The sequence below is a fragment of the Tribolium madens genome, unplaced genomic scaffold (genome assembly GCF_015345945.1).
Source record: "Tribolium madens isolate multiple individuals breed KSU strain unplaced genomic scaffold, Tmad_KSU_1.1 Scaffold_3;HRSCAF=73;Tcas5.2_LG2, whole genome shotgun sequence".
In the NCBI taxonomy this organism is placed as follows: Eukaryota; Metazoa; Arthropoda; class Insecta; order Coleoptera; family Tenebrionidae; genus Tribolium; species Tribolium madens.
Window position 1 is genome coordinate 4,076,668 of NW_025401006.1, and position 12,105 is coordinate 4,088,772.

The 12,105-nt window shown below is 31.0% G+C and overlaps 2 protein-coding genes across 4 annotated transcripts; both read left to right on the forward strand.

Annotated features, from left to right (window-relative positions):
* The first annotated feature begins 123 nt into the window (after positions 1 to 123).
* On the forward strand, positions 124 to 10,257 carry LOC123007003 (tachykinin-like peptides receptor 86C). 3 transcript variants are annotated; one of them, XM_044401999.1, is made up of 10 exons: positions 124 to 345; positions 1,597 to 1,786; positions 1,833 to 1,944; positions 3,027 to 3,128; positions 5,610 to 5,744; positions 5,795 to 5,872; positions 7,004 to 7,154; positions 8,865 to 9,061; positions 9,161 to 9,273; positions 9,454 to 10,257. In XM_044401999.1, exons 1-10 carry the CDS (start codon positions 319 to 321, stop codon positions 9,642 to 9,644), a joined length of 1,296 nt encoding a protein of 431 aa, XP_044257934.1. In that variant the 5' UTR covers positions 124 to 318; the 3' UTR covers positions 9,645 to 10,257. The 3 variants fall into 3 exon arrangements, with proteins under 3 accessions (XP_044257934.1, XP_044257935.1, XP_044257937.1); XM_044402000.1 differs by lacking the exon at positions 9,454 to 10,257 and adding an exon at positions 9,326 to 9,438; XM_044402002.1 differs by lacking the exon at positions 3,027 to 3,128.
* A 142-nt stretch (positions 10,258 to 10,399) lies between these two features.
* Positions 10,400 to 11,792, forward strand: LOC123007294 (geranylgeranyl pyrophosphate synthase). Its single transcript, XM_044402510.1, has 7 exons — positions 10,400 to 10,562; positions 10,612 to 10,766; positions 10,813 to 10,957; positions 11,011 to 11,131; positions 11,180 to 11,319; positions 11,368 to 11,470; positions 11,528 to 11,792. The coding sequence occupies exons 1-7, from the start codon at positions 10,497 to 10,499 to the stop codon at positions 11,719 to 11,721; spliced, it is 924 nt and encodes a 307-aa protein (XP_044258445.1). The 5' UTR covers positions 10,400 to 10,496; the 3' UTR covers positions 11,722 to 11,792.
* The last annotated feature ends 313 nt before the right edge of the window (positions 11,793 to 12,105 follow it).

Genomic DNA, 12,105 nt, shown 5'->3' on the forward strand with positions numbered 1-12,105 from the left:
AAAAATTCTGAAAAAAACACACTTGTGGATGAAAAATTGTTATTTTTTTCGTGAATGAGAGCCATTTCAGGCATGCGCCTCCTCCAGGTCGTGTAAATTTCCCGCCAGTTGCCATAATTTGTCCAAAGGATGAGGTTGGAAGAGAAGTTACAAGAATTCGCGAACAATTGTTGATCCTGATTTAGACTCAAGTTATTTTTGTTACTAAACGTGAACGTGTGGTTCAAGTTTAATTGGTGTTAAGTGTATTACAATGCTTCAAGTGGAGTATAATTGCGGAGTAATTTTCGTCGAATAATACTCATTTAAAAGTCAGAAATGAGTACAACGGAAAACTGGAAAGTGGTAAGAGTGTAATTAGATGCGTATGAAATTTTTAAGAAGCTTATTTCATGTGAAGTCTCCTCGAATGACATTTCAGTGGCTTCTAATGAGATTCTGGAAAAATATTTGAGACTGAAAAGCTGAAAAATTATTGTAGACGACGTTGTTATTTGAAAACAAGAAATATTAGGATGCTACTGGAATTTTAATAAATTTTCTAACTTGAAGTTTATTGCAAGTAGTCCTAAAACTAAAAGTATGACAATAAAAGTATAATCGACCGGAAAATAGAAAAGTTTGACTAATAGAAGCTGGAATTTGCCAATTTAAAAAATTACTTTTTTACGTAAACATAAATACATTTTTAGAATCTCATATCTTGTTTTTGCAACAAAATAATCAAGTTTTATTAATTTTACTCTTTGAAATAATAATTGAAAATGGACATATTACTAATTTATGTTATTACAATAAGTTTACAACGAGTGTTTCAATTTAATTCATATTAAAATTACAAAAAAATAAATAATTTTTATAAAAATAAATTAAGCGAATCTATATTTATTTAATCAACTTGCGACTGACGTTTAAAAGTAAACACAAACGTTTTTTTATTTGATTGTAAAAGAAATCTGTAAATAGCGTCCAACATTATTAAAAAATCAAAAGAAAAAGTATCTAATTTAATTCAGTTTACTACAATAAAACACTTACTTTCTTCAAATTAAAATCTTTTGTTAGAAAAATTAAAATCCCATTTTTGATTAAATTTTTAACAGCAAAATGATTGCATAAAAAGAAAAATGCTTTACTTCAGTTACAATTAATAATTGCTTAACGGTTTTGAATGCAAAAAACAGACAAGAATAATCGTTATCTTAAGGAAACAATTTAATTTGGCATTTCTATGGTTTTCAAAGCACTGCGTTAAAAGAATTTTGGACCAAACATTTGTTTTGGTAAACACCGCTAAATCAGGCAAATTTAATCAAACCTAAACTTGTAAATTCCAGTAAATTAACGTCGAGATTTCTGTCTTCGAAGTATGATGTTGCGTTCGCTAGACTCCCATTTTCCCAGCTTATCGTCACATTAAATCAGATTTAACTGTAATAATACACTCGAAATGGGGTTATTTTGTCGATAAATCAAGCTTCTCCTAAGTGATACCCTAGCACGCGATTAAATTTCAAATATTTTTCAAAACGGTTCAATTTAATTAACTAAATGAGTTTTATATACCCGTAAAGCCGTCGGATTTCATGATTGTAGGAAGAAGTTAACGGAAGTTTCCAAGGATTTGATTACGGGTTGCTTGTACCTATTTCAAGCAAAACTCCTGTTGCCGATTCCGGGGAAATTTTCATGCCCATATGGGTGAAAATCCTCTGGACGATTACTTTCCTGGTCATGATTTTAGTTGCATCGGGAGGGAATTGTATAGTTATTTGGATTGTCATCGGTAGGTCACAATTTTTTATTACACTTTTAATTTTCTAACTTTGTAGCTCATCGCAGGATGAGGACAGTCACTAATTACTTCCTTGTTAATTTAAGTTTAGCCGACTTACTTCTAACAACCTTCAATTGCATTTTTAATTTCTCCTACATGATTCAAAGGTAATTTATTTATTTAGGAAACACATTTTTATCTAATTAAGACACGAAACTTAATATGATGCTAATGAAAGAGCCAATTTGCACTCACGCTCTTTGCGAGGATCAATAAATATCAGATTTAAACGGGCTTTTAGAGACGCTTTCCAGTACTCAAGCAATTAAATTGGACGCAATTTATTAATTTTATTAACCTTTAGGTAAAAATGGAACAACTAAATTATAAATGGATTACGAGGATGCAAACAAACTAAAGGGTTGTAAATTCTGAACATTATTGTGGCTGTAAATTCCACAGATATGTGAGAGTGTCGCCAGATAATAATTAACTATGTGTGAAAAGGAAAGTTTCGTTCACTGAATAAATGATCCCCGAACTTTGGCTTTCACTAAAAAAAAATTACTTGCATCGCAGGAGAAAATCGAGTGTTATAATTAGGTTTAAGAGCATTCCCAAAGAAAACCAATAAAAGAATGATTAGATTCGATGAAACCAAGTTCAGTAATCACCACTAGAAAGCAATTGAATCTCCGCTAAATCATTTAAAAAACTTTTAAAAGTCTGGATAGAAGACACAGCTGTGGGATATTTACGTAAGAGACCCTTCTGTTTGTTCGTTTGTTCTGGTTGTGTCACAGACAAAAAAACGTATTTCACTTTATGATTTTGATAGCTCTCCACCTGAAATATCCAACGCAATAACTAAAGCGTCCTTCGATTTGTTCAATTTCCTGAAATTGAAACTCTTTCAAATCCTGTCATGGCATGTTAGAGTTTCACTCGATTAAAACCGGATAGCTCGCACTTTTCTCAACGATAAATATTAATAAAAAGAAAAAAGCTTTGAGTTTTCTACTGAGATCAAACTTTCATCTAGATAAGGAGTGCTATTATTAGAAACCAAACCGCTCATTTCCAGTGTTCGAGAAGAATAATAAGCTTTTTGTGGTGTACACAGAAAATTGCTTTAAGGACAGATTTAATTAAAATTCTTTCCTTAATTGCTTCTATATATGAGTGGAAAAATGTTGGACAGTTTTGAACCCACTTGAGCTTTTTAATTAACAATTTTACAATTTTGTAGAGACTGGCCGTTTGGGAGTCTTTATTGCATTGTTAGCAACTTTATTGCAAACGCTACAGTAGCAGCCAGCGTATTTACCTTGACTGGAATTTCCTGTGACAGGTTTGTACTTTTTAATTACTATTTTTCGTGCTTCAAAAAATATTACGTTTAGACAACGTCTGCAATACTTCCACAAAGAACTAGCCAAATCCACTCGTAATAATAAAACTTTACTGATATGTAAGGGTTTTTTTCGGTTATATCGGGAAGAAAGCATTTGTGACACAAAACTCGAAAGTCGGCTAAAGTGCGTCGTTTTGTACCGCCTACGCCATTTTCATAAAACATAACTTAATCTCGACTGAAAAGTGTTTGGAAATTGAGATTGGATTAGGACCTGCAAAAGTGTGTTTGCTCACAAAACGTAAATTCAGCGCTAGCGTCGCTAATTTCTGCTTTATAAATTGTTAATAAATAACTAAAGATTTATAAATGCAAGTAAATACAGTGATAATAAGAAACAATAGCATTTAATAAGGTGCAATATTGAACCAAATGCAATTATTTCTGCACGGCTACCACTATTTGTGGCAGCCACAATTTTTCCTGCTTAAAAAATAATGACTGTTAAAGCTAGAGTAATTGAAGCACAATTTTTATACTTTACAAAATTTCAAATCTCACTTCAAAGAAAAATTATTGACTTGTAATAATTGTCTACATTGTATTTTACAAAAACGTTTTATTTTATTTGATACTCTTCAAAAACTGTAAAAACTGATTGCTAAAAAAGACACATTATACCAGTCAACAATTTAAAGGAAAAAATTATTTTTTTTTTGCTAATTGTCTAATACTTAATAGTGATGTTACACATAGTCAACATTCAGTCATCCATTTCTGAAATCAAAAATGTAACTTCCAAAACACAATTTTAGTATTAATAATAAAGCCATTCGATTTATAGCTTAAATTTCAAAAAAACGTACAAACCACAATGGTTAATATACGATACTAAAAAAAAAAGCTTAGAAGTGGAACTATCACTATGATTACAGTATTACAAAGTAGGAAAGTGTATCTTTTGCTCCCACAGGTGGAAGTTACAGCCCGAGGTAAAACTTTTACCGCGCTGAGAGGTAATTTGATACTTTCTTTTTTAAAATTGAGGTGGAAAAACTTACTTTTTGTTAATAAAATTATTAGCGCAATAAAATTGAATTGTTTATAAGATCTATATTAGTTTTGAAAAACGTAATATTGTTTTTTTTAAATGCCATTTTTGCTAACTTCTAACATAATTAAGAAAATTTTAAGAAGTGGAACAATTTGACGTTAAAACTTTACTTTCTCTTTAATTGTGTGTAATTTGAAAAAATCCAAACACAATGACTTAAAACTCAATTTTCTTTAATATTGTTAAAAAAATGTTTTAACTTAAACTATATACTATTTACATATTTCGTAGAAAAAATAATTGAACACAATCATATTTTTTATAGCAAAAAAATATTAAAAACAACCGTTTGGTTTCATATTATTATTTATCTTGAATATTTTCTAACATTATAAACACAAAAAAACTGGAAAAACAGTCATACACGATAACAATTTTCTTTTATTCTTATTTTCAATAAAGTAGGATATTTATTTATAATTTAAAAACAGAAACACAAAGAGCTTTCAACTTATTTTTTAATCTTTATTTTGTCACTTCCATTATGAAGCTAATGCTTTTTTCTCCATTGGTTGTATTTTGATCAATTATTTAGAAACACATCTTTATAAGAATTAAAATAATTAAACTATAAAAATTAAAATAAATCATGTTTGTGTGCTATAATGTATTGAAATCGGTGTAAATATACCTAATTAATGTTATCTGACACCTCCACCAATTTTACACGGCTATAAATCTACCAATTTAAATTTAGCCGAGTTACATTTAACATCAATTTACAAACATAGAAAATAATTCAAATGTTAATTTGTAATTGAGTAAATTATAATAACATTATCCCGGCGCATCCACCATTTCTAATCTGTTCTAAACCGCTAACTTTTACTGCTACGTTCAGTTATTTCCAGCAAAACCATTATTGATGTTGAGTCATTTACATCAGAGAATTAATTAAAAGTTTCGTGTCATGCAAATGTAACCATTAACTTTTCATTGTCATTAAAAGCTCCAGCACACGAAAAAATACAAAACGGTAAAAGTTTCATTGAATTTAGATTAATTAGAGATGAATTCATTAATCGTATTCAACACGGCCGTATTCCTGACACACTACCATCCTTCAATTAAATTTTATATACAGCTAAGCTCTCGTTCAAATTCAAAGCATGCATATGTCTTCATTGGCATTCAGTGAGATGTCAGACCTCATAAACTAACACACCTTTTTGCCTTGATGCTTATTCCTTTTCTTGAAGTATTTCAAACAATAGGTTAATTATAACTGAATTTTCGTCTAGGCTCTGCATTGTTTAATTAATTAATTAGTACTGTAATTGGACTTGAGCAACCACTGTTTCCATCCACACAGACTTGTAATAACCACATTTCTGCCAAGTCACACACAATTAAATATTTTGCAGATATTTAGCAATCGTCCATCCGCTTAAACCACGAATGTCTAAACGGTCCTCACTTATCACCATTACGTTTATTTGGTTGGCTAGCATGACAGTGGCTTTTCCGTGTCTGTTGTACTCAACCACAATCACAAATAAGTAAGTTTCAACTACTTGGAGTCCATCTTATTAATACTTTGTTGTTACAGATATAAAGGGAAAGAAAGAACAGGTTGTATTCTTATTTGGCCAGACGGTAAAGTCGTAGGCTCTCATTTTGACTTTGCGTGAGTAAAATCAATCTTTTCAATTCGATTTGAGTGTTTTTGTGCAGACCACCGTCTTTTGTGCCTCTTTAAAGTTGGTATGAAATAAAAAAATGTAAATCCTGGCACAATGGAGGGTATTATATGGTTGATGATGATAGAGTGTGCTTGAAAAATACTCGAAAATGTTCGATAATTTGTGGCCATTCGAAGCATTATGCGACGCCCCAATTTGTAATAATAATTTTAAAAGTTGCAAATTTGCAACTCAAATAATACAATTTTATTTTTTTGATCAAAATAAGCTTGAAATGTTTAATCAGACCGTGCGAAATTCCGACTTCTGATTTTACGAACAATCAATTGATCAAATAATCCCACCAAAGATGTAATCAGCCCGCATTCACAACTGATGTTTTAACGAGCTGATTTCTGAAATTAGAAAGTTGTCGACCATAAATAGAACCTTTGAAAGATATCTTCTTGTATCAGACAACTTTGCACGTTTTACTTTTTGATGTAGGTTGTACAGATCGTTGAACAATCACCAGTAAACTAAGCTTAGTTTTAACCGGAAATTGTGAAACCCCGAAAGACATCGACAATTCTTTGTTGCGTTTATTTAATTAAAATGGTGAAGTTATAACTGAAATAAATGTATGTTTATCATGATATTCAAGCCTCAGGGATCACCTGTCACGATTTATTATCCTGCTGATAGCAAGTTATCTAGCACTTTAAAAAAATTGTAAATTTGTGGTCAAAGTCTAGCCTGAGGAATCACCTGTCCTGATTTATGATCCTGCTGTTGGCAGGATATTTAACACTTTAAGAAAAATTGAGAGTTTTTGGTCAATACTGCCACGAAACACGACACGGTTTTCAACTTTTTATTAAATTTAAATGTGAAAAATACTTTTGTTGTAATTATACCCGAGTTCAAATTCGAAGCTTTCTTGTTTTAATATAAACAAATTTGTTTTTTGTCTTCGATGAAATTTATCGCCGTGCAATAAAGGCAAAAATTTGAGAAGTAGAAAACACAAGTTTGTTTCTCCAATTAAATCGGACTCTGTTCATGTTCATTTCGGAAAGTTGCGAGTTTGTAATTGGGGTGGAATTTCATTTAACACATTCCTGGCTCTATTTCAGGTACCAGATGTTTTTTCTAATAATAACTTACGTAATTCCCGTCACATTGATGTCTTTTTCTTACACCATAATGGGGAAGGAGCTTTGGGGCTCGCGCTCGATTGGGGAGATGACCCAAAGACAGATCGACTCGATCCGGTCGAAAAGAAAGGTGAGTTTGGGTTTCTCAATTAGACAGACAAGTAATCTACATAAAAAATTCCTTTTCATTGTACTTTAATCAAAGTTAATGAGGCAAAGTCGACCGAAGACGACTTTCTTAATTAATTTGTTATGATAGGTAGGCCTCATGAAAATTTAATAATGTTTTCAAGACTTTTCCTCAAAACACTTCTCGATCCTTGTTTGTGTATTCTAATGAATGGAATTATGCTATTACGTATGTACCAGTAGTGGATTCAAAATTTCCCCAGAATCTCATTTTGTGAAATTTGAATAAAATAAAATTCTAGAAAACTTTGCATTTTCACAATGAACTTGGAAAAAGTTTTGTCAGGATATTTGTTACGCTTGGTGGATAGATAGAGCTCTTTATGTGGCATGAAAAAACTTGTAATCCATCAGTTAGACATTTTAATGTTTGTTTTAAATGTACCATTAGAAACTTGCAAATTAATTTAAAGTTGATTAAAGGAGTGATGTTGGAGGCGGAAACGCTGTTCATTATGAAACACGAAACAAGTACATTTCGCTGTTAATTTTTTAAAATAAGAAAAACATTATTTTTTTCTGTGATGAACTCGTTTGGGCGTTTTAACAGCTTAGTGAATTTTATGTTCTTAATATCGGTGATAATGCCGTTAGAAGTAAATTGCTTTCAATAAAGTTACCAATTTTACGAATTTTTTATGGTAAACATGAAAAACTTATTTTCAGTCTATATACAATTACAAATGTCAGTTTGAGTTGAATTTTCCAACGCCTTCATAAATAACTCAGCTACGTGTCACCAACTGACGCAAAATTCCCTAAATAACAATGTTTTTTTTTTCAAAACAACATAAAAATCGCAAAATAATATAAAAGACTCGTTACAAAAGCCCATTCAAGCAATCGTTTGTTCCTCAACTCGGGCTCGTATCACAATTTCAAACTTGTGCTGGAATAAATGCCTTGTGTAATAAGTATTTTAATATAATATCGTAAAACTGTAAAATCTGCAGTATTATAAAATTTTGTATTTTAAGATTTTAATTAAAATTAATTACATTGTCGGACACGGAATTTTGAACGATTTGTCATTCGACTGACCTAAAAATGTAAAACGGGCCTTAACCAACTATCCTTATTTTCGATTTTTGTAATTTTTACCTGATAGCTAGAGAAAAAATGACAACAAATCAAAATATTTTATTGAACTTATATAAAAACATGTATTGCTAGTATTATTGTTTCGGAAAATCGACGCCAAAAATCAATTTCAACTAAAACTCTGAAATTCCAGTTTCAAACGTCAATCATAATGACAATAAAGCGTGACTTACATTGACATTTTTAACTGACATAAATTTGATATCCAAAATTTTGAATCAGTCACTGTATTAATACAGTTGGAGACAAAATACTTTGGTCGTCACTTTTCTGACACTTTAATGTAGTTCAAGCTTTAACGTTAATATGAATGACAATTTCAAATTAATGACAGCTATTATATTTTCCTATCAAAAATATGTACATACAACTTGCCAACTGTCATTGACAGTAGCTAAAAATAAAGGTAACAGTCCTAAAGCATGCTTTACAATTTAATGTCACTCGAGTGACATTGACGACCAAAGTATTTTGTCTCCAACTGTGCTGTTGCATAATGTGTGGTTATGCAACCAGTAAAACACTAAAATTGTTTCCTTGATCTTTTTAGGTGGTGAAAATGTTTATATTCGTGGTTTTTATTTTTGCGATTTGCTGGCTTCCTTACCACGGCTATTTCCTGTATGTTTACTATGACACGGAGATAATATTCAGTAAATATACTCAACACGTTTACCTGGCATTTTACTGGTTCGCAATGTCAAACGCGATGGTAAATCCTTTGATATATTATTGGATGAACGCGAGGTATGTAAAAATTTGATTCAGTTCAGAGTTTTATGTATAACTCTATTAAAATATTTTATTGGAAAAAAGATACGAGTTTCTAACCATTTGAATTTTCAGATTTCGTCAATATTTTAAGACAGCGATTTGTGGCTGGAAAGAGTGTATTTTGCACAAGAAATGCAAAGGAGATGACTCTTCCCTTAACACTGAGTTTCGACAATCCCATTCGGGTAAAATATTTTTTAATAATTAGTAGCAGAGAGACTTAATCCCGGTTAATAGAGATTTTAGTCGGGCGCTTAATCATCAAATATACCCGTCATTACCACCCTGCATCTCAGAGATTTGAATTTAAAATAAGATTTGAATTATACTGCTAAATCATCACGAGTAAAAAATGTCTTTTTCAGGGTTTTATAGATCGAGGAAGTCGAAACGAGAGGAAAAGTTAGGAGTCGATAGTCCAAACAACGTTGCTTCACCGACAACGAAAACTCACGAATTTGACGAAAGTTTTAAAAGAGACAAAGCGAAAAACACTCAAAGATGGGTGCGAACGTCGTTTCGAAACGATAGTAAAAGAACAACCGTCAATTTATAGTTAGTTTTGAGAACAGAATAATAAAAAGCGGTTGTACGTTATCCATTTTTTAATTAGTTAATTGTTGCGCATTGTTACAGTGTATTGACTTGAATGTAAATTCTGTGATATTTGATAACAATAACAAAAATATTTATTTTTTAAATAAATTTACTGCCCTAGTTTAGACACATTTTTGTTACAGGTAAAATAATCATATTTGCACCTAAGTTGCAACTTATTTCGTGAAATAAATGATTGGCGGCCTTGAAGTGATCTTTATTATTATTTTCGAGTTGGTATATCCCAATTAAATTTAGTGAAAAACAAAAAAATGTCAATTGAAAAATAAATTATATAGAATCAACCATTGTTTGAAGGATGGTACAAAATTGGTTGAGACGCTTTAGTTAAGTAACATTTTTTTAAATTTTAACTCTTCTAATAAACATTTGTTGATTTTTGTACCAAGATTGTTTTCAACTGTATTCAGACAACTTAAAAGACTTAAATTTACCAGATCTTAGAAATTCAACTTTGCAATCATTGTTTTCACGACTTTAAATTTAAAGTATGTGTTTCTGAATATTTTACAAAAAAATGTACTCAGTTCAATAAAAAATAAAAGACGTAAATGGAAGAAGTGTTCTATTTTTTCGTGTCGAAACACAATATCTCATAATGAATCAGAAAAACAAACTAAATTTAAATATGGAAAAACCCGATCAATTCCAAGACCCGCCTTTTCTTTTTAGGGTTTTTTATCCCGAAATCACCAAATGTTGGTAGTTTCAAATTTTTTAACCTTAAAAAACACCCATAATTTTTACTTTCCCACAAAAAAAACACTTATCTTTTACATAGTCACCAACAATGGGAGATTCGAAAAAAACAGCCCCTTGTGTGTACAGTCGGGACAACGACAAGTGCCAAGATGAGGTTATGTCACACTTGGAAATTTATAATTTTTCTCACATTTTCCTTTCAGAAATTGCTCCAACCATTCACTTACATCATGCAAACCCCGGGGAAAAACATCCGGTCGAAATTAGCGCGAGCTTTCAATTATTGGTTGAATATTTGCGAAGAGAAATTAATAGCGATTGAGGAGATTGTTGAAATGATGCATAATGCTAGTCTTCTGTATGTTTTTATTAATTTTAGGCTTGATTATAAGATTTTATTGTAGTTTAGATGATATCCAAGATAACTCAATATTGAGAAGAGGTGTACCTGTTGCTCACTCGATCTACGGGGTGCCAAGCACCATAAACGCTGCCAATTATGTAATTTTTATTGCATTGCAAAGAGTTTTAGAACTGAATCATCCTGAAGTAGATTTCAATCACACGAAAGGTTTCATTTTACGAAATTTCAAATATTTTAGGCTGTAAATGTGTACACACAACAAGTTTTGGAGCTTCACAGAGGTCAAGGCATGGAAATTTATTGGCGAGATAGCTACACATGTCCTACAGAAGATGAGTACAAACAAATGACGATTAGAAGTATTTTTCTTACCCAATTAAAATAAAATGTAAAAAAATATTTTATAGAAACTGGGGGCCTTTTTATGCTAGCAATTAGATTAATGCAACTTTTCAGTGAAAATAAGGCTGATTATACTAAACTTACGGGGATTTTGGGATTGTTTTTCCAAATTCGGGACGACTTTCTAAACCTATATTCTAAAGATGTAATCAACAAACTGTTAAATTATTTGAATTTAATATTTTTTTTCTAGTATATGTTACACAAGAGTTATTGTGAGGATTTAACAGAAGGCAAATTTAGTTTCCCCATAATTCACGCAATTCATAGCCAACCACATGATAATCAAGTTATTCGTATCCTTTGACACTTTTTTAGCAAATATTGACGAAAATGACTTAACTCAATTTTAGATATTTTAAGGCAAAGAACCAAAGACAATGAAGTGAAAAAATACTGTGTTTCGTTGCTAGAAAAATATGGGAGTTTCGACTATACCAAAAAAGTGTTGGCAGAACTGAAACAAGAAGCCCAAGATGAAGTGAATAAGTTAGGCGAAAACCCGTACATGGCAGAAGTGATGGAATACATCTTTAAGTTAGAGTAATTTTTTCAAGATAAGATAAAATTATTGTGATATGTATGTTAAGTTGCTTTAAATAAACACTATTTCATGAATATACTCGTTTTCATATTAACGAGCATCAAAGTAGTCGTTCAGGGGAACATTTTAAGGTGGCAACCATGCAAAAATTGAAACAATCTCTTAAACTCAATCTTCCCTTAAAATTATTTTTCCAAATAAATGTGTACTCCAGGTAGCAAAAAATAATTAAAATTTACGACGTAATTAACATAGGGTAGCAAACATAAAGATTTTTGTCATTATTGATGTGATCAGATTTGTTCTGAATGACACTTTGTGTGAATCGGCCTTTAATTTAAAGATTCATTTGGACTACTACAACCTACTTGATGGCATCAAAAATAT

What these genes read in the sequence shown, in the direction of transcription:
- LOC123007294 (XM_044402510.1), top strand. Translation starts at nt 10,497, where the DNA reads ATGGGAGATTCGAAAAAAACAGCCCCTTGTGTGTACAGTCGGGACAAC. An exon ending in CAAACAAATGACGATTAGAA is followed by an intron (nt 11,132 to 11,179) that starts GTATTTTTCTTA and finishes AATATTTTATAG; the next exon opens with AAACTGGGGGCCTTTTTATG. An exon ending in TAAACCTATATTCTAAAGAT is followed by an intron (nt 11,320 to 11,367) that starts GTAATCAACAAA and finishes TTTTTTTTCTAG; the next exon opens with TATATGTTACACAAGAGTTA.
- LOC123007003 (XM_044401999.1), top strand. Translation starts at nt 319, where the DNA reads ATGAGTACAACGGAAAACTGGAAAGTG. An exon ending in CAACGGAAAACTGGAAAGTG is followed by an intron (nt 346 to 1,596) that starts GTAAGAGTGTAA and finishes TCATGATTGTAG; the next exon opens with GAAGAAGTTAACGGAAGTTT. An exon ending in CGATCCGGTCGAAAAGAAAG is followed by an intron (nt 7,155 to 8,864) that starts GTGAGTTTGGGT and finishes TGATCTTTTTAG; the next exon opens with GTGGTGAAAATGTTTATATT.